This window comes from Phoxinus phoxinus, assembly GCF_949152265.1.
Source record: "Phoxinus phoxinus genome assembly, chromosome: 25".
Taxonomy (NCBI): domain Eukaryota; kingdom Metazoa; phylum Chordata; class Actinopteri; order Cypriniformes; family Leuciscidae; genus Phoxinus; species Phoxinus phoxinus.
This window is the reverse complement of record NC_136900.1, coordinates 17,851,620-17,874,906: the sequence shown is the minus strand read 5'-3', so window position 1 is coordinate 17,874,906 and position 23,287 is coordinate 17,851,620. Positions and strand designations below refer to the sequence as shown.

Sequence of the window (23,287 nt, the reverse complement as noted above, 5' to 3'; positions counted from 1 at the left end):
AATAGTGTGAGTGAAAGAAGCTTATCATCGGCTGTATCTAGCGAGCTTCCTACCTTGAAAGCATTTTTGGCCAAAATTGCCGTCTAGGTAAAGGTAGACTCGTATTCTATATGAGTTTGAAATAAGTCTAAAACTGTTCTCAGTGAAACCTTCAAAGAACCGATTATTTTTCCCGCGACGTTGGGATGTGAATTGAGAGTCGATTCCACGAAGATAGTTCCGGGCCTTGTATAACCAAAAACTACACATTATAAAAAGAAGAGTAGCCTACACGTGGGTATTTTATTCTTCCAAATAACTTGAATATTTTGAATCCATTTACAAAAAATATTCGTTCACTTATTCCTGCGGTGACTCTTTCTGCAGCTTACACATAGGCTACACCAGTAAGTGGCGACCAGTGAATGTCTTTAGGAGTGTTATTTACATGTAGGCCTAATATCCACAGTCTATGGTAATATCGCATGTATGCGAGTGAGTCTCTCAACTGGTTTCGTTAAAGTTACCATGAAATCAAAATGGACAGTTCTTCTTTTTTTAATGGGATATTGTAGTATTTATATCATTAATGATACGTGCACATCGTTATTTTTTAATTCAAGTGTATCTAATTAATATTGATTTGCATTGACATCTCTTCTCTGATGACGTTTATTGGCGCGAAGGCGGAAAAACTATCCAAAAATCCAATCAATTCCCAATGGACAAACTCCCGCAATACATAAAAAAAATATATATATAGGCTATAGATATTGTGGAACAATAACTACAACTAACAATAAGGTTTCACTCAGAAATGTCACATTAGGGAACTTGTGAAAAATAAGAGTCTACTTCTTATATTGAGTGAGCACAGAAACATTGTTTAACAATTGCTTACCCTTGGACACTGTCTAGCCACACCGCAACCATTAAGAGGACCCTAGCAACCATATGACAGCACAAATAAGCCACATCTCAGCACCAGATCGAACATCACAAAGACACAGGGTTTGACTCTTGATTCAGGCAGACATCCAGTCTTTTAGTTTCAACCTGGTAACTGTGTAGCCACACCCTATAGCAACCATTAAGAGCACCCTAGCAACCATATGACAGCATTAATAAGCCATACCTCAGCACCAGAACATCACAGAGACACAGGGTTTGACTCTTGATTCGGGCAGGCATCCAGTCTATTAGTTTCAACCTGGTAACTGTGTAGCCACATCCTAGCAACCATTAAGAGGACCCTAGCAACTGTATGGCAGCATTAATAAGCCATATCTCAGCACCAGAACATCACAGAAACACAGGGTTTGACTCTTGATTCGGGCAGGCATCCAGTCTATTAGTTTCAACCTGGTAACTGTGTAGCCACACCCTAGCAACCATTAAGAGCACCCTAGCAACCGTATGACAGCATGAATAAGCCATATCTCAGCACCAGAACATCACAGAAACACAGGGGTTGACTCTTGATTCTGGCAGATATCCAGTCTATTAGTTTCACCCTGGTAACTGTCTAGCCACTCCAGAAACCAGTTAGAGTATGGCAACATAAACAACAGTGTGATATCTTACAGTTTGATGTCTCATGAGATATCTCAGTATCACAACAGTGCACAGACCTGGGAGTTAGCTTTCTAGCAATCACGCAAAAGACCCTTAACTGCCTAGTGCTGCGTTTTTCCATGGCAAGCACAACTCAGATTTTCTTTAGAAAATGTACATGTCTAGTTTTATTATTATTATACTTATTATGTTTGAGTTAGTAACTCAACAGATACAAAAAAACACGCACACAGAAGAAAAGAAAATGTAAAGATTTTGCCAATCACAGATCTCTAAGCTTGCCAATTTTATGAAGAAAAAATCACATAGGCCTACAGGTTTTTTTCCCTTAGTTATGAATCGAAATATTTGTTCTTGAATCAGATCTTGGTAATAGACTCGATCTGTTCCATAAACGCAGCAATCGAACAACATAACATCCTGTTTAAGCCACCTTCCATTGCACATCTCCCTTCTCTTTTCCTCCAAGACACTTTTGCGTGAAGCCCGCTCTAAGGAATGCACTAGCATTCCTGCCTCCTCGTAGACATCACATCCGGGTCACTCGACAGTCAGCGTGTAAGCGAGCGTGCTCCTCCATCCAGTTGCGTACTGCTGCTGCAGCTCTCAGCGCAACTCCACCGCATGCAACATGGATACTACGAGCAGCGGCCAGCCGCGGAGGATCTGAGCGCGCCTCGGGACACGCCACACTGGGGCAGGGATGAGGTGCCATCCAGCAGACGCACACTGGTAGGCGAGTCGTCAATTGTCAGCGATGTCAAAGAGTCTGAAGAAGAAGAACCACTGGACGAACAAAGTCCACGAAGCGGTGCTCACCAGGAATAAGGAGGGCGAGCTGGGGTTTGACTTGAAAGGGGGCGCCGAGAATGGCAATTTCCCTTATTTTGGGGAGGTGAAGCAGGGTAAGGTGGCCGTCCAGAGCGGCAAGCTGTCCCAGGACGAGCTGCTCTTGGAGGTCAACGATACGCCGGTGGCAGGGCTCACCATCAGGGATGTGCTGGCCGTGATCAAGCACTGCAAAGACCCGTTCCGGCTGAAGTGCGTGAAGCAAGGTGAGGATAAACATCTCTGCTTGAGAACGAGCGAGCGAGCGAGCCCTCCGCTGTCTAGGACTGCTGTCTGTCTACATTATTTCAGCAGAAATCCTGTTTACACACAAAGGTGCATTTGGATACGGCGCGCGATCGGTGTGGTTATCGATTCGATTGTAGCCGCGAACGTTCCATTGTCGCTCGTGGCAACAGAAGTTACAATGTAGCGGATTGTCACATAAACGTTTCAATATAATTTGAGATTTGTTTAGATTGTAAGCACATCATGCGCGAGGGGGCGGAGGTTGTTCCTCCCCGTGTCGGAGATATTTTGGCCCGCGGGTCCGCCATGGGCGAACTGGGCGAATATTTGAAGGCAATTTCATTGATCTCGTAAATTGCACGATGGCTGCGGCAAGCCGTCGAAACATTAATTCCTTAGCACTAAGTAGTATCTATTGTTTAGTTACTAGTTCTTAAATTAGTAGTATAAATTAGCAGTATTGTACTAGTAGGCTACTTCTATTAATTGACTAGTGAGTAATCTAGTGTTGACTTAAATTATTTTAAAATCTCAGGAGCAACTTTTTATTAGATGCTAGTAGGTCATATTTCAGTAGTGACTTGTATCGCTAATACTTATGCACTAGTACTTATTCTTTCGTTACTACTCAGTGACAATTAACTAGTCCATTCATTGTCACTGGTAATTTTCTAAGTATGCTAGGCTACTTACTCCATGTTCTACTACTTAGTAACTATTTTCATACTAGAACTTATTCTATAGGTTATAGCTTATTAAATGAAGTACTAGACTAGTCCTTGAATACATAAGTAGTTTCCCAGTATCAATCAGGGTTATTATCATAAACTAAACTATTAAAAACATTTTGTTAGTTGAAACAAAGCTTAAAACGATATATACTATAATTATTACACATATAGTCAAAACAAACGTACATTTTAAAATGTTGCCATAGTAAATAACTTGAGTTGAAGCACTAAAATTACTTAATGGAAAGAAATAAAAACTAAAACTGAGATTAAAAAAAATCAATTTAACTTAAATAAAAATGACAAAGGCACATTAATTACGCAATTAAACTAAAATGATGAGAACTGAAACTATAAAAAATATAAATCTTATTAAAGTATAAACTAAAGTATATAAGTAATTGTAAAATAACACTGGTATCAATTGAAAATATGTTGGAATGTATTCCAGTTGTTACAAGTAACATTTTACTAGCAAAATTGTAATTGATTTTCATTTCAAGTAGTCATTCTGCCTGATCATTACATGACACGTAAGGCAACAGTAACTATTGATATTAGAAATGTTACTAATAACAGTGGGGATAAACATTACTGTCTTAAATGTCAATTATTTATTATGTGTAAATGTACTAGTAAAGTTGGAATATATTCTAGTAACAACTGGGATATTGAAAAAGATCCCAGTCCAGTAGTGTTCATGAATGAATGTTAAAATGGCTTGCCATAAGGTGTCAGCTCTTCAAAAACAATGGCATTCGGTGGAGAGCAGGAGAGGGTACTTGCTGTGTAAATGGGAGGAGTGATGCTATCTCTCACACAGATGCTGACTTACAGTGATGGGATTTGAAGGCATGGTCTACATTGCTGAGTTTTCAACAATGCTTATAGTACATTTGCAGTGTTTTTCGCTCTTGTTTGAAGCGAACTTCAGCCCCCGGGCCAGCGCTTTGGAAAGCATCCCCAGTTCCCAAGTGAAAGCAAAAAATATCTTCATGCAAGCAATAGTTGTGTCTAGGGAGATCCAGATCAGTGGACTGAGTGAGTAAATATTGACTGGCTGCTGAAGATCAGGGCTTGGGGAACTTGTCCGAAAGGCGTTATTTAGTGTGCTTGTATTGTAAAAGGCCGTAAGAACAGAGAGGCTATAGCTGAATAAATTGATTTAATGATTGAAATCTGGTACAGTAAGGCATTTGAATGCAGGAATGGACTGCCCATAGGATGCACCATGATTTCTCATTGTAGCGGAATCCTTGCGAATATCCAAATTTGGGATTTTATTCGCCGCAATTCAATTCACAACTCACATCTCTGTGATAAGTCAAGATTAACAAAAATGAGATGCAACGCCAATGCATCCCAATTATTTATTATTGTTGTTATTAAATTGAGATAATTAGGCTATCTCTGGACCACACTGATGACAGTCAGAATGACAGTTAACAGATGTGACTGTGAAAATTTCTTGTTACGACGAACAAAACGGATATATTCACCTCAGAGAAGAAAAAACTGTAAACAATATTATGATTATTTTTTCAAAACAGAAAAATGTTTCGGTAAAAACACTTATTTTGTGGTCCATCAAAAACAGAAGGGCATATTGCATTAGAACAAGACCAGATTAAATAATTACTTGGGGCGAACTGTCCCTTTAAGACATATTAAAGTACAAACAACAAATGACATAATATGAGCAGATACAGTAGGTAATAGTTTGTATTACATGCATGTGCATCATATGCTGTGGGATTTGATGGGCCGACTGCCACAACATATTTTTGTTTTTAGTCTCAGTCAGTCCATCCTGCTTTGATGTGATGGAGGAGATGGTGTGTTTGTATTGGTGTGTCTTGGTGCATGTCCAAGACTCACTTTTTGTAGCTTGGTGGTTACAGGGACTTTGATGCCCAACTTGTCATAATGACCCAATTCTGACAGTTATATAAATATCAAGCTAAATAGTCAACTAGGCTGGCTTCACACATCACATTTCTGCGTAGCACCACGTTTCATTTGGAATAAAGCGCACTTATTTTAGAAGTCGTCTTTCATGTTTTCATATAATCTTCTGGGCCAGATATTTGGTTTAGTGGTCTCGTAATCCTGTGCCACTACACTACTCTCATCGAACGATCCGGTCCTGCGACCTCCAGTTTTCCCAGACTCATGATGCGCTGTCAGTTTTTAAATATCAGCAATATAATCTAATTATTTTCCAGTTGTGAAGTGCAATAATTGGTTATATAACACATTCAGTTTGCACAAATGGATTTGGAAGCTGATTAACACGAACATGACTCTGAGCAGATTTCTGCAGCCTCGGGGGTTTAACTTATTTTGCTTTGAAGTGTAATTTATCCATGACAGTCATTATTCTGTCATAATGGTCGGCATTTTCCTCGGAGATGTGGGATAGATTTGGTATTTCATCTTGCATTTAGTCATTTTTAAATAAGTCATCTTCTTTCATCCGTGCTTTTCAATATTTCATCATTTCCCATCTCTTGTGATCTCCCTTTCCTTTGCATCTCTAAAGAGTACACATAAGAGTGGGGTAAGATGTGTCGCCCCTTAATCTAGCAAACTGTGCATAATGTTGATCATATATTTAGAAAGAACCTGTCACCTACAACCAGACTGAGAGATGCACATGAGAAAAGCAAAACGTATTATGCCACGAATTAACATTTTCTACATGATAGATAGGATTATTTAGGTATACGTTCAGATATCAGACATATTAAGCTGTTTTTTTTTTATTAATGATAATAATTATGAATCATGTTGCCTAGAGGACAGTTTAAGTAAAAAAAGGTGGCTCATCTTACCCAACTCTCCACTAAAATGTACAGTTCATTGACAGCAGTGCATTGCCATTTGCACAAGGAAAATGTTGCCCGCTTGCTTCAGGTAAAGTCACCGAACCTGCGTCCCACATTTATATTTCTAAAGGCATTCAAAAATATTATTTACTTGTCTACCTCAGTATGCTCAAATGGAAGTTTGACAGCAGTTTTTTTTTTTAACTAGTGACCAATTCCATAAATTATGAAATTAAATGAATAGTTCACCCAACATTGAAAACCTTTGATTTTTATTTCTTCAGTCATACTCAAAACGAGACAGGTGATGTTCACGCTGCTCCTTGCCATACAATGAAAGTAAATGGTGACCAAATAGCTGTCAGAAAAAAAAGAAAAAAAACTCCATAAAAGTGGTCCAAACAACTTACGACCCAAACGTGTTTCCGGAAGTCATTCAATACTTTTGTGTGAGACTGAAATCACAGTAGATATTCTTCTCATTTATGCAATTTGGCATGTTATGATTGGTTACAAAACAAATAAGAACCAATTGTGTGCAATACGGAAACATGGTGTTGCCGTCATATTTCTATGGTCTGTTTTTGTCATTTTTGGTCACCTGAATGGATAGTCCTGAATTGGCTTTTATTGTATGGAAAGGAGCAGTGTGAACAATCTGCTAAACATCTCTTTTTGTGTTTCAACAGAAGAAGGAACATCATACAGGTTTATATCGGCATGAGGATGAATAAATGATGAAATGGTTTCAATCTTGGGTGATCTATCCCTTTAACACAAAGAGCTGTTTTAAAATATCTGCCATTAGTCCTCCTCGTTGTAATAACACTACATATATTTATTAGATTCAGTCTGTCTTTTGGCTGGTTGCAAATCTGGAAACAATTCCCTAAGAGAGCTGTGAGTGTTCTTTAGCTTTTGCACATTACGCAATGTAACATTCCAGCTATTTTGGCAATTTGGTCTAGACCTAAAGGATGAAACGCACCTTTCGGCACCGCATCCGATTAATCATGAAAACGGAAAATGCTCCATAAAGCCACTAGCAGCACAGAGCATTGTATTCTGCAGTCTTCCACTCACTAAGCAAGTGGAGCACAAGTGCCACCTAATTTGTAAAGCAGATCCATCTGGAATCCCTCTAGGCTGCTATTTGGGATTATGATGGTTTTTAATGTGCTTACCACAGTGACTGATTGCAATCAACCGGACAGAACGGCAAGGTTCCCGTCAGACAGAATGATATACTTTATGCTGATGTTGTGATTGCCATTTTGAAGTGGGTACACCCTCGACCAATCAGGGCACAGAAGCGCCTTTGATCCATTATTAAGTCACGACTACAAGCGCACGAGATGTCAAAGACAGCCGTCTTGAATGTTAACATGACAAACGCTGGAGCAAGCAAGATTTTCATTTTTATGAAACTGTTTCTCAAACTGGCTGCCTTACTTTGATTATCCGCATGAGAAAAACATATTTAGTAAATAATTAATCATGATATGGGTTCTTATCCTTTAGATCTGTGCATAAAAACACTTGGCCATCTGTCATGAAGTGAACGGTACTGCAGTTAATTTCGGCTCTCTGCTCACTACACTGCAGGGAACGGAGATCTCGCTTTGCCGGATAGACTTATAAAAGAGCAGATTTAATTTTCTTTAATGCACAAGTTTCTCATCCTCTATTCTTTCTTCTATTGTGTTCATTGCCTTGAGATGCACACATTATTACCAAGCACATGCAGTTTTGTTGCTCCATTTTACATTAATCCAGCTGAATACAGACCAAGGACTTTTTCATTTTTAATATTATAACAAAAATGCTGATGTTACTTAGCAGCATCCTGCAAATGGCATTCACTAATTTATTTTACGGAGTGTCAATGATGTGTCAGTTATAATATTTTTTTGCGGAGTTGTCTCACCAGATGACATTTTGCAATCTGAACAAACTTTGCCTTGTCATAAAAAGGTGAAAATGTTGGTTGGATTTGGCTAACAACAATTTTTTTACCCCAAATATTAATTAACAGTAAAGCAGTTAAAAAAAGAAAGAAAGAAGAATGTGCTCATTAATGCTAATTTAAGTAATATTATGTGTGCATTTAATTTTAAATAAATGAGTTGATCCGGACAAAAAAAAAAAACCTTAATAAAATTGTAATGTTTGAATCAGCGATAAGTACTTTGAATCTAATAATCAAATAAAATCTGTGCTTTTAAATGAGAAATATTCTGAGTCAAGAGAGTCCGCACAGCTGTGTGTTTTATCACAGAATTAGCTTCAGGATCTAAAATACAGCATCTGCTAAATAAATAAATGTCCACGGCCCACTATAAATGCTAGACTTTCTAAATCAGCTTTAATTTTAGCATACTGTGTAGCGCTGTATAAAAGCGTATCACTAATACATTGTGTATGAACTGTTTGCATTCGATGTTTGCTCTGCATCCCACAGTTTCCCGAATTCTTGCTGTGGAGAACATGAAGATGAACAAAATGTTTGTTTTGGGATTAGAGATGCATAGGCAAATTAAAGAGGTGTAGACTGCTTGTGTTGAATTACTCAACAGCGGGATACAAAACAAAGACGGTGCTTTAAGAGCCTGGAGTCATAGAGGCTGGCAGAGAAAGGTCTTTTTGTGCAGTAATCACTATGTGGCTGTAGGCTTTAATGTCTTGTTCAATGCCCCAGAGCGTGTGCTTTGTCACAGAGATCCAGAATTGACCCCCAGAGCGTATGTATTTACTTGAAATTCAAACTGTTGTTGTTTTTCTCTTTGGTTATGTTGGACGGGATTGAGGTGGATTCAGTCATTCGTTCAGTAAAAACAGATCAGTTACACACTGCTTTTTCCAAATTTAGCCATTTAAAGGGACACTGTGTAACTTTTATTCGTTCAAAATGAACAAAGTTTAAAATAATGAGTCAACAGACATCACCAAATCTTATAATGGTAAACCTATTACAAGCGTTTATATTTTAGACCAGGCGGAATGATTTGGCATAAGAGAGCAGACATTGTTGCGTGAATGGGTGTTAAAGATGAATATTTTGCAATTAAAGTGGTAAATTGTGCTTCTTTGCACAAACAAAGCACTTGCGTCGCTTCATAAAACCACTGGAGTCACATGGATTACTTTTAATATGTATTTTATACTTTTCTGGGGCTTGAAAGTGGTAGTTGTATAGGCTGTCAGTGGAGGGACAGAAAGCTCTCAGATTTAATTTAAAGAAAGTCTTACGGGATTGGAACGGCATGAGGGTAATTAATGATAGAATTCACTTTTGGGAGAATTAACCCTTTAACTTGTATTAAACTCGATACCAGAGTATCTATTTTACACCTCACCGGTGAAAGATAGATGGATAGATCATGCTATACACAGACACAGTAAAAATACACCATAAACTAGAGATGCTTTGGGAGAAGGGAGAATTGTGTCAATGGCTTGAAATTAGGCCAGTAGTGTTGGTCATAGAGAAGTCATATATTGCAACATGCAAATTCAAGATGTTTTTCGAGGAAAAATAACTGACCTTCCTCTGGCAGATGGTGGGAGATCGCAGCACCGTTTGGGTGGGACAGGGTCCCAGATGATTCTGCATGACAAAGACGCATATTTGACATGACATCATTGCCTTTAAATTCTGGGTCTGATTTTATGCTTCAGTGGCCAGATATCTGAGCAATGCTTGACAAATAAAAGCGGTGAACTATGGCAAATATATCGTCTACCAAGCAAAAATCGCTTAGAAGCTTTAATACTTTAGTTTTGTTCAAATCCCTAAACTAAAAGTATAAGCATCAGGAATCAACACTAATAATGCCATTTACTTTCCAAAAATGGGTTGGTTGCCATAGTTCCTGTCCTTTTTGGTATCTCTATTTTAACCACTTAAAGTTCCAGGCCCAATTTCTCATTGTTGTAATTTTAGGAATGGAAACCTTGAAGTGACGCACAAAGATTCAATTTCTATATTTAGATTAACCAACCTGAGCTCATCAAGATCTTTTGTAGAGTCAGTGGAAAGGAAAAGGCTCATTCATTTGCAAAAAGACTTTACCATTTATGGGATACAGATATCATAGACATTTTCTCCTCACTTTTGCATGATGCACTTTTCAAGATGACATAAATAAAATCATCCAGTTGTGTCTGTTTCTGGAGTACTAAAACTGAAGGTTGCTAGCTTGCCTTAGTCAACAGAATCCACCTCTGATTCAATATGATTCCTAAATATGATTTGGGTCCCTCATTCAATTAAATGTTTTTTTTTTTAGATTACCTCCATCTAACGCTCATTTAAAGGTGCAGTAAGTAATTTCGGAGAAATGCTTTTGAAAATTTAAATCAACACCTTAACAAACTAGTTTGTGAATATTTTCTAGATATCTGTTCTGTGTGTGTGCTGAAAAATGTATGTTTAAATAGGAGAAAAAACAAAGGGCTTCGACTTTGTCAAAGTCCGATCGACTGATCCACAGAGTAACCCCAGAGTGGAGTCTGGACAATGGGGCGCTGATACGTGTCGATCTGCCCACTCCCAATTTCATTGGTTTTACAGCAGAGCTTATTGGTGTAGTAGACGCTTGAGACATGAGTATGCGCATTCCTCTATGTATGACTTTATGAATGATCTATGCTGTTTGGCCATACTACAGAAATTTTAGTGCCAGGCTAACAATAGCGAATTCAGTTAGGATTAAGTGGCTAATATTTTGTTGAACTTAAGACTAATTAGTTAGATGAAGTTAAACAAACGCTTGGTGATGGCATCTCCGGGTTCTTCATGCATAACAGAGCTGTGCAATATGTGCTGCTTGCATATTAATTTGTGGCCACAATATATAGACCTATATCAAGTGTTTTGTGATGCCTAAATTCACTTAGATTGTTGGTTACAGCTTTATACATTTAAAATGTTTGTGTCAAATTATTAGAATTATTTGATAACCATTAAATGTAATGTAATCTTTAGCAAATCTCAAAATATAAATTTTTCATACGGTACATTACAATGTGGTGATGCCTAGATTTACTTGTAGTATTTAAAACGTCTTTCTGATGTAACCCCCGTTACGTTACGTCGGACTGTTATCATGGGGTCTCGCCTAGGAGCCCAATCCCCTCCAAGTGGACATTGGCCTGTGAGATTTACATACACCTACCAATACATACGGGTATAAATATGAGCGGCATTACTCACTTCGTTCATGTTTTGCTGAGGAGCCGAGACAGGGATCCCGGCCATTCAGCAGTGGTTCAGGGCTGTGGCAGGGGGGTATGTAACGTCTCCGTTCCCTCCTTCGGGGAACAGGGGTTACATGAGTAACCTAGATGTCCCACTCAGTCAGTCACGTTAGACATTATGTCGGACTGACGTCAGGGGATCCCTATGAAAAGCGCCATAGCCACTGAACTTTGTTACAAGTTTTGAAGACACAGATGCTGGCAAGCTGCCTCGTGCCCTTTTTGGCAACTGCTCTAACAATGTCGTAACCTACCCAGCGGCCCAAGTAAGGACTTACTTGTGGGTTCGATCGTAGCTCCTTTATCGTGACATTTCACTGGGAAGAGTGCTACGGATCTCAATTCCCACTGTTTTCCAGACATGAACAGTGTTGTTAACGCTGAAGAAGCGTGCCCAATCCCAAAGTGCTGGCAAGGTGTGACTCGACACGCAAATCTAACTGGCTGTCCATTGGCTCGTTTTGTTACCACTTGGAGGCGATTGGGCTCCCAGGCGAGACCCCATGACGTCAGTTCGACGTAACGTCAAACGTTACTGACTGAATGGGAATAGTTGATTTAAATTTTTAATGTTTGATTTTTTAAATATATTATTGGTTATGTGGTTCATATCATGAAACTTGTCAGCTTTTAGTCTGTTGGTGCCAGCACTTTCAAATTGTTGTATATTGCCATGTCATCACATAAACATAATTTTGCTGCCTTTGGGTTGTTAGAGTTAGAGGTGTGAGTGATTTTGTAATGTGAATCATCATCACAGGACAAACAAAGTGAGCCAGACAGAGATCTCAGAACCATAATTAGCAGTCCTCTCTTTTCTTTATTTAACAAAGGGAAGAGATTGATAGGATTTACGCCTAGTTGTAAATGTAGATTGTTTGAGTCAAAAAGACAAAAGGGTGTCATGCCTTATGTAGAGTTCAAATGCAGGTGTCTGGGTCATTTTTCTTTCCTTTTGCTGATTGGCTTTCAAGGGTCGATGCCAGAGCACACAAAGTGAGTGGGCATGTACAATTTTTTGGGGGGTTAAAGTTAAACTCTTTTATTCACTTTGTTCTGTAAATAACAAAATATAAAAGAACGGCACTGGCAGTGGTAGGCAATGATTTCTGTTTTTGTTTTGATTGTCAGAATCTGTCGTACATGACGAATCCACTCAAGGGCTGAGTGGATAGATAGCAAAAAGAGCCAGATTCAAACCCATGTCACCCACATAAGCACCATGGCTTAATATGTCAGGCTACTAGGCCACAGCTCCGATGGTCCAGCTTTCTAAAATGAAATAAACAGAGGTAAGGAGCACAGTGTTTGGATATCTCTGCCTCTGAAGAAATAAACAAAGAGTTGAGAGCGGAGCATTGTGTGTTTGAATCTACTCAAAGAAGATGTAGAATCTGACCTCTCGTAGGAGTCGGTTGTAGCGAATAGGAGATATTGATTCTTGGCTGGCATCACACGTGGTTTCCCTCTCTGTGTCCAGAGCTTTATCACGGCTCTCCGCTTTAGTCTATTTGAGCCGAAGGGCTCTAGCACCAAACAACTTTCCAATGGTGGAAAACTTTCAGGCGATCGATACGCTGCTCAGCTGTCCTCAGCGAGGGCAGTGGTGTCAGCTGTGATTATGCCGTCAAAAAGAATCTGCTGAAACTCATTGGAATGTTTTATTAACCTCCTCTCCAGTGAAAACAAATCAATATGGTGACATTCCCACCTTATCAGAGAATATTATCCATATTGTACGGAAGATAATGTGGGTCAGACCTGTGGAAGCCTGTTTCCACCTCTGACTTTATATCTCACAAATCTCGTAATTATGATTTAGTTTGTTGTAATTCTGAATTTATATCTTGTAACACAACAATATCTGAGACGTTGGGTGCTTCTCAATAATCAGTGATGCTTCCTCATTTCCTCCCTCCTCCGTCCTCCAGTCCTTGACCCGGAAACCGAGGAGTGAGGAAACTTCTCAAGGAGTCATGATCGAGGAAACACAGGTGGATCCTTCCCTCACATCCTAAGGGGTGGAGCTAAGACGAGAGGAAAGGAAACGAGGATGCACAAATAAGAAATGAGAAGCACCATTTGTTTCTTGCAATTGCTTTGCTTCTCGTAATTGTGACTTTGAATCTCAATATGTGAGTTTATATCTCATAATTGTGACTCCAAATTGTGACTATCTCACATTGTGACTTAATTTTTTGTAATTATGACTTAGTTTCTCGTAATTGTAACTTTTATATCTCGAAATTTGACTTTTTCGCAACACAATTATTTTTCACAGTTGAGACTTTGTTTCTCGTAAGTGTGACTGTAAATGTCAATATGTGACTTTATATTTTTATATTTGTGACTTGGGATTTAAAACTTTGTCGGCTGAAGACCCAAGTTTGGTTTAAAGACGAACAATCTACCAAGCACAATGTTCTCTCACCATTCCTGATTTCTAACACACATTCACAGCGTTCGGTGTGATCTTGCGGCTGTCAGAGCAGAAACGAAAACTGCTGCTCTCCTTGTTTTTCCGTTGTCTCCAGTCTAGTTCATATGTAAATTGTACGTTTTGTCCGTTAGATTGAAAGATCTGAAAAAAAGCCGATACATTTACCCGCCCATAGACCCTCCCCTCGAAGAAATCAGGACAGAAGTGGTTGAAAGTGGACAAAAGAGTAAACAAAAGTAAACAGGAATGTGTCTCCCTCGTCTACTTGTGATCCGATTGACCAAAACTTATCTTAATACCAAGTGTAAACAGAGCCTTAGTCGGAATTGTGTCATTAAATCTCAAATGTGACTATATCTAACAACCTTATATCTCAGAATGTGACTTTATGGAGAAGTGATTTCACCAAATGCTGTACAACATGTTCCTGGATCAACATCTTTGTTGATCCTGAAACAACATTCTAATCACCCAATCAGATTTGAGGGGTTCATGTCAAGATTAAGCAAGGTTAGGTATAGGGATAGAAATATTGTTCCAGGATCAACTAAATATGTTGATAAAGGAACTTGTCTAACTTTGTAAAACCATGATGACCGTAACGGTATATCTCAGTGTGATCAAATCTTCTCATTTTGACTTTATATACTGTATTTATATCTATATCTCACAATTGAGTTCTTCCCATAGTAAGTGTGTGACTTTGTATCTCAAAATGTGACTTTTTTTGGTAATCTTTTAAAAACCGAAACGGGCCTTCATACAGACCTCTTTAGATAGTCTAAACCCGATCACACACACAATCACCATGTACCGTCTCATCCCTGTGCCTGTTTATTTATGTACGTGTGTCTTTGAATTTATTGACTGGTTAATAAACAAGCATCTGTCATCACTTGTGGAGAAGTGGCTGAGAGATGACACAAAGCGGCGTCCTCTGGGATTGAGAGAAAGTGAGAGCGTGAGAAAGAGAGTGTTTTTAACAGCTGTCCGACTCTCTCGCACCCTCACGTCATGCCTTTGCCCATTGTGTCATCCATCGCGCTGACAAATGAAGCGACCGCGTTCTCTCATGAGTCAAAGGTTTGTCCTCCTCCACAAAATCTCAGCTGTGACCTCAGACTCTCTCCTTGTAATATTGACTGAGTCATGAAGATGTATTCTCAGCAGATATGCCTCTTTTTCACAGGCCGAGCAACAAGATAAGTGATCTGAGATCAGTTGAAACACCTCCTGTGCATTCCTCAACCCAATTTCAGCACTTAATAATTTTCTCCGCAGCCGCTGCGTGCAGATTTTTCTCATACCATCTTGGATGCTGCTGTTTTTTTAAATTCACCCACACGAATTTCATTTCTAAAGGGTTATACCAAGGTCACTTCTGCTGCTTCACTATAACTATGGGTTATTGTTACTCCTGTCTGCTGTATAATTTTCATCCTCGCATTCCAAACAATCAGAATGTCAAGCTTCTCAACGACCAGAATACATTTAAAACAAACTCATCAAATCTTTCCGAACAGAATGTTGATCTCAGTTTACCATCAATGTTCTCCAGTGTGTAATAATGTAGTTTCAAATTTTCATACCTAAAAAGCAAAGAGTTTTTGTCGTTTTAAAATAGGAAATTTAACCTTTTTAATTACCCTTTTTTAGTTACGTTACATTAATACATAATACAATACATTTTTGAGAGAGAGTAATGAATACAGTAATCGAATTAATCTGTTGAAGATGTAATTAGCAGCTTTTAATTAATTACTTTTTTAGCTTAATTAATAACTCACCCAACACTGTTTACTACTTGCCATTGCTAGTCATCTAGTAAGTGTTTATTACTACTATTTAAAAAGAGCATTTTTATTGAACTATATGCCTGTATGTAAAAGACAAGTCAGTGTTCATGAAATAACACTTAAGAGATAGTAAAATAATAAATATAAATTTTTTTTTAAATAATTGTAATATTTGCTAAAACTTTGTCAATTTATTGTACATTAGCAAATACAGTCCAGTGTCCAGTAAAATGTATCTATTGTTTTTTATGCTTAAGTATATTAGTTTAACAGTGTGTCAATTTTAAACTAATGAAAAAAAAAATTTTTGGACCTACTAAATATGTCTTAAAATCACCCAAAATGTATTTTTTATTTTATGGGGTCTTTAGTGTGACTCCAGAACATGCCTATATATACACATACTGTATACATGTACGCCTACATATATTTTAGTGCTGTCAAATTGAATAGTCATGATTAATCGCATCTAACAAAAGTTTTTGTTTACATAATATATGTGTGTACATATATTATTATATTTATATATAATACAGTATATGTGTGTGTGGGTATATATTCTGCGCACACAGACACACACAAAAGTATATTAATATACTGTCATGCTGCTAATACTTTTTTCATTAATTTATGCCTGCTACCCCTCCTGGGGCATATGCTACCGACAATTATATATATTACACTGCTAATATATACACGCATATATTATGTAAACAAAAACTTTTATGTTAGATGTGATTAATCGCGATTAATCGATTTTTCATAGCACTAATATATATGAATTTATATTACATTTGTTATTTATATATAAAATATTTCTATATAATATAAATTATATATATATACAGTATATACATGCAAATATTTCTTAAATGTATACATGCATATGTGTGTATTTATATATATACAAAATAATTATACAACGTACACGCACATATTATGTAAACACAAACTTTTGTTTTGGATGCGATTAATCGCGGTTACTCGTTGCCCATCACTACCATATATCATATATGATGTTTTAATATAATGATTCATGCAATATAACTTTGTTTATGACAGAAGTTTTTATTACTTTAAATATATTATTTTAGTATAATTAAATATTATCCTAATTTAACTCCTTTACATGTTACTTTGTAGGCAAAGTGTATAATTGACCTATTTAGGGTAATGCTATTGTGAGACCCTGACATAAGTCATCTTTAATTAGACTATTAATTTCCAGCTAGACTTGGCGGGTCATTGTGCTCTCAGAGTGCGCGCTGCTACTTGCCGTCTTCACTCTTGACACTGATGTGTTCACAAGGTCAACAAGTTCACACGATGCCAACTAGCAGGAAGCATCTGGTGTGAACAAGCTGGCCTTTTTGGTGGTGTGTCCAAAAGCATCTGTATCACGCACACTCACCCTCAACCACTGCAGTACTGTTGTTTGCGGACAGAGGGCGATATCAGACCTCACTATCTACCCAGCAAATGAGAATACTGGCTTCATTGTGATAGGCTCTCTTCTTGCAGAACCTTTTTTCCCTCTCTCTGTTGTCTCCCGACTGTCGACGACTCCGTCTCTTCTCCTCCTCCTGCGTTCCCTCTCTCCTCTGGATTAAATTAGCTGCAGAACGGGAGACTCCATCACTGCTGCATCCATTGATTATATAAAGGACTAGTTAAAAAATGGGATTGAATGCATAAAGGGGAATAGCAAAAAGGATTTTGGAAGGGGTGAGTAGATCCAAGCTAGTGACAGAGGAGCACATCATCTGGACCGCTGGAATTATGATTGGGATACAGTAGTTTTTTTGGAAAGAGGGGGAGGAGAGAGCCATTATAATTATGGATGATGACAAGTGAGATATTTATTTAGGATTGCTGACTGGAGAGATGTTACTTGTGAGATGTTTCTTTTTTGTCATTTCCCTGGAACGGTGTGACGGTATTCCGGTGTGTCCTTTCCGCCGCAACAGCTGTGCAAGCTTGATTGTTGCATTTTCACCCCCCCGTTTTCCACTCATGCAATGTCATGCAGAGATTTGTTAATAGAAATTTTTGACAATAATGATTCTTCTAGCTATATGGGAATTATGGTGATGTTAGAAGGGAAATCGAGTTTAGACATCTTCCATGAATGGATTTTGGAGTACCAGGTTTTTGCCTTTGTCAACCGGTGACAATGAGATGTAATGTATTCTGAACTTGTGAAATGGTGTGCATGTTCATGCCAGATGCTTATATTCTCAAAGGATTTTTTTCACACACAAATGTGTGCTGGATTTTGGAATTTCCAAGCATGCATCCCAATGTATCCATGCTCAGCTGTGCCGAATGGTCAAGGTTATGATTGGAGCAGGAAAAAAAAGGTAGATCTGCTGGCTCTCTTGAGGCACAGTAGCGTGACATGATTTGTCATTTTTCTGTCCTTTGTTCACCTTAGAGAAATGGTAGAAGTTCTCAAATAACCTTTTATTTTCACCATTTGCCTTGGTGTCCTTCAGTGCCTCTTGCTTAAGATGTTGTTGGGGTACATTTGGATGACTAGCTATGTGATAAACACAAGTCAGACAACACAGACTGTCGGATGCATCAGTAAAGTGAATCTTTAGGGGAATCATTTTGTGCTAAATACATTTATGCATATTAAATGTCACTGAACCATTGAAGCCAACTACAAAAGTCAGCTGCATGAATGTGACAACTTCAGACTCAACAAATGGGACGTGCTAATGCTAAGTGACACATGCTCTATATGGGATTTCATGAAGTGTCTGAAGGGCTTGAAAACAAACAGAATTTGCAAGGACCTAAGAGTGAACCTTGTGGAACTTTGCTCATTCAAACATACCAGTTCACATTCAAACAAACAACTTTGTCTATTGTAGACACTATATATATAATTTATTGTGTTATTTATTTTTTGCTACCTAACCCTACCTTACCAACAGGCCTGTACATCCTGTGAGGCAAACTCCAAAAAATTATGAGGGGGAGCTACACACTTTAAATTAATATATTTTTTAGGGGTATCTCAGGTTCTGCATTTACCCGTTAATTTACTTTGTGTTTTTTATTTACCTTTTACAGGAGGTGTTGTAGATAAAGATCTCCGCCATTATCTCAACCTACGGTTCCAGAAAGGTTCAGTGGACCACGAGCTTCAGCAAATCATACGTGACAACCTCTACCTCCGGACTGTGCCGTGTGAGTGATCCATACATTTTGAGAGTCCATTTTAACTCTTGCCAAATAGTCTGGGTTTCTTAGCATTGCTCTTTTTCATATCCATAAAAAACTATGTCCTGATGAACCTGATGAGGATCCTATTCCAGAATGTCTGAACCAGGTGTGATGCAATAATAGTAAGATGAGTTACAACCCAAAAAAGCTGTCTTTGCCATTTGACCGCAACAGTTGACAAGCGGCAGGGCATTTTGATGATCTTTTGGTTTCTTTTTCTGTCGCCCATTATGAAGTCTCACCGGTCCAAAATTCTGCACTTCATGACTATGCATTAAACTTTTATGCAGTTTTGTATTTAGTGTGGAAAGAAAAATTGCTTGTCACATTGTGCCTAGTCAGGACATAGGAAGTGTCCTTTTTTGTATTTTAGGTGATATTTTACTTGTAAAACATTCTCCTGGTCTGATTATATATTAATGGAGCTTTTGTTAGTGGGGTACTTTTGACTGAACTGTTTGCTTGTGTTTATTTCCTGGTGGCTCTCCAAACCTGCCAAGAGATCTGTGAGGAAAGGTACTTGCAGCTAAAATGAGCCAACCGGCAATATTGAGGAAGTTGTTATTGTTGTGTGGGGTGTTATATGAGAGACATGGAGACAAACCCTCCCTGATATGTCTGGGTACCATCTCAATGAATGTATGATGCAACCAGATAGAAAGAACCAATATGGCTTATTTTGGTTTAAAGCACTTTGAATGTATTTTTTCACTCAGTCAGACGTACTGAGAAAAATTTTAATTTTGTGGAAAGCACTAGTCTCCAGTTTGAGGTAAATGACAGGAATGTTAGCAGTGTTTCGAAATCATGTAACAAATTTGACTTGTACCTCAGTTTGTAAATCAAACAGAAATGTGTTGACAGTAATGCACTGAGACGTCTGTGGAGTAAACGTACAATGCTTACAAAATGCACTTTGTCTACTAGCTTAGCTAGGATTATTTATCTTACGTCTCTTATTAGTCCACACATTTGAACTGGATTGATGCTGTCAGTCCCAAATCTTGATAGATATCAAGATATTGCGACAGGCAAGGTTGTGATTTTCTGCCGGCTAGCGGAGGCAAGCTAGGCAGCAGTTGCTAATGTTAGTTAGCTGCCTATTTGAAGTTAGTTATTATGGCTAGTTGTTGCATTTGAACATAAAAGACTCATTGTCATTGTTAATATGTATGCATGTATATATGTATGTGTGTGTGTGTGGTGTGTATAGAGAGAGATACAGATTTTCACATAGCTCGTCTTCTTTTCCTCAAATCAAAACAAAAACAAATTGCGAAACAACGACGCTTCGGTCAACTCTCTTCACCCTCTTCACTTGTTCTTCCTTTCCTTCCTGTCTTTCTCTTTCTCTCTCTCGCTCCCTCTCTTCCTCAGCCTTGGGTTTCCAAGGCAACCACCATTTCCTCTCCAGGCTGGCCTGCTGATGTTTCCCCCTCCCCCTCCATAGTGGTGCACAAACACATCACAATCACCAACCGGCTGGATGAAATGATGCCTTTGATTTATGCCTGTGCAGCGCAGTCATGAGCGTGTATTTCTGGAGCTATTTCTCCCATACTGAGAGTCATTAGTGTAACTGAACAGCTTGCTATGAGATGTTTTGGAGGCTGAATTGGAAGAGACAAGACGAGATAAAGCGATGTTAAACTGTTCATTTGTCTCGTGAATGTTAAAACAGAGGAGGAGAGTTAGAACATGACCTGGGTAACTGAATGTGAAAGCGTTGCTTTATTAAAAACATGCCAGATAGAGTTTGATTGTAGAAGAAGTAAGAAATGGGTGCCGTCGGGATATTATTAGACTACATGGGGGTTTAAAATGGGGATAGATTTTTGTTTCGGTGCAGAAAAGTGTTCTTCATGGTTAGTTTTCCAGCTCTTTGGAAATCAGTTGCTTGTCATTTTTATTTACTGACCTTAATTTTTCACGCTATACAATGTCTTGGGCATTGAATCGGATGTGCCAATACCCACTACTATTGTGCTGAGAATGCAACATGCGTTTGGGTTATGCACTGAATTTGTGGACTGATTTCGGGATGAAATGATGCATCAGTTTGGGTTTGTGTTGCTAGAAGCGTTTGTGTTCACATGCTTGTTTCGGGCCATTCAGAATCGAGTCCTGCTGGTCATGCCACACAAGGTGTAACTACAGTACATTGGATATCTGATGTGTAACTTCACTCTCAGCTGGAGATCTCTGCATTGACATGGCTCATTTCACAAGTCTCTTCACTGTCACTATTAGTTGCCACACACACGCTCAATAATTTCATAACTGGGTTTATAGAACAGTCTTTGCCGTTTACTATTCATGACAAGTGTGCTTGTCTGTGTGAAATGATGTCTGCAAAATGTTTAAATATGTTTTTAATTTAGATTTTAGACTTTGCTTAAACTGTTAGACCATTATTTTGCACAACTGCTTTTGGATGTTGTATCGCGTCTTGCGCTGTTTTTTTTTAAACATTTTATTAAGATGCTAAAAATAAACCAACTTTTAAAAATGCAGCAGTGCGTATTATGTAAACGTCCCCATCCGATCAGAGAGAGACAAACCTAATACTAGCCTAATCATGGCTTACTTTAGACCTAATACTCAACTAGTCATATGTACTGTATACTGTGTAGAGAATGCAAAATGTCCATCCATCCATCCATATTATCATATATATAATACAATTAATTTATAACAATTTTGGTGTATATAAATGTGTGCTTTATTCAAAATTAATTACATTGATGCACAATTTTTATTTGAAATTCTCTGCAAATATTTAGCTTTTTATTTGTGCGTTGACTAGAGAAATGTGTTTCATGACTAAAATATTACGATATTATTCCTTAAAGGTGCAATGTGTATTATTTCTGAGGATCTATTGACAGAAATGCAATATAAGATCCTTAACTATGTTTTCAGTGATGTATAAAGACCTTACTTAATAAACCGTTATGTTTTTATTACCTTAGAATGAGTCATTTATATCTACATATGCGCGGGCATCCCCTTAAATGAAGGAGATATTGTGACGTCATGTTTCTACCGTAGCCGACAGCGCACAAACAGCGCTACAGAGTTTGCTATGTGGGGAGAAATGTGCTGCCGGTTACATCGGCCACCGTAGCTTCTTATTCGAGTTTCACACACTGCATCTTTAAAGTTTTACCATATATTAGTTATTGTTTGATTGTAGTGTCAAAAGTTAAAGGGGTGGTATAATGCCCTTTTCACAAGGTGTAAAATAAGTCTTTGATGTCCCCATAGTGTGTGTGTGTGTGTAAAGTTTTAGCTCAAAATACCCCACAGATATTTTTATATAGCATGTTAAAATTGTCACTTTTTGAGGGTGAGCAATCGCAAGAAAATGGATAAGTGGGCGACATAATCAAATTCACAAATACTACACCATTTAAAACAGTATTCAAATACTGAGTTACTAAAACAATCTTTGTCAAATAATACACTTGTTTCTTAACAGTTTGAACGTTCTTGTTTTCATTTGTTTAATTTCAAGATATGAGGTGAATTATCCATTGTTGCTTTTACAGCTACAAAGCTAGAAGCACTAAATGATATTCAAAGGCACATTACAAGCTTTTAACATTAAATAAAGCACATAAACAGGACCTGAGATTATCATTCCCACACTTTGTGTTTGTTGTTCCTGCGCGACATCGGAGAAAAATAAAACCCGTTTCTAAAATAGAATCGTCGCGTGTCTCTGTCGCGGCTGGTTAGGACAGAAACTCTGATTAACAATAACATAGAAAAGAAGATACCTTTTATCGTGTCGCGGCGTCGCGTGTAGTTAGGACACGGTGTTAGCCTTTCAGAACATTTCTGAATGGTTAATGAATTTATGTAGTTTGTGTAGTTATCTTCTAGTCATTGATTAGCATATTCTGTCTTGATAATCTATAAATCGGGGGCGGGGTTTATGTAAATTCTAGCGTTAGTGATGTCACTAACCTGGGAGGAATGTAATGTAGTCCCTACAAGCCGTTTGTTGTAGTCCTTTAAAAAGCAATTTCTTTAAAACCAAATGTCTCCCTTTGCCTTTAACTTTGAGTGTTGTAACTTTGCAGATGTTGTTTATGCTCAAACAGCAACATTACACACCAACTAAAGTTAGAAAAGTGAACTCATAATCAACCACCCCTTTAAGACATTTAGAAACCAAATTGAATTAAAAATGCAAAATAAACAATTTTATTTCCAAAGTGAGGACTGGAAGTCACTCGCATGCATCCTGAGGAAGTCATGTGACAACAGTGTAGCATACTACTGTTTGAAATGCCATTTTTAACAAATAATAGGTGCGATACAGTGTAAACTGCAGGCTATTCAGTAAATATTTTTCACAAC

At 38.1% G+C, this 23,287-nt stretch overlaps 1 protein-coding gene across 2 annotated transcripts in view; it reads left to right on the top strand.

Moving 5' to 3' along the window:
• The first annotated feature begins 2,091 nt into the window (after positions 1-2,091).
• The window catches only part of magi2b (membrane associated guanylate kinase, WW and PDZ domain containing 2b), an 81,587-nt gene continuing 60,391 nt past the window's right edge, over positions 2,092-23,287 (top strand). For both annotated transcript variants that reach the window (XM_079604611.1, XM_079604610.1), the window contains exons 1-2: positions 2,092-2,609; positions 18,767-18,883. In XM_079604611.1, the coding sequence (XP_079460737.1) occupies positions 2,312-2,609; positions 18,767-18,883 (415 nt within the window). In that variant the 5' untranslated portion in view covers positions 2,092-2,311. The remainder of the gene's footprint in view (positions 2,610-18,766; positions 18,884-23,287) is intronic.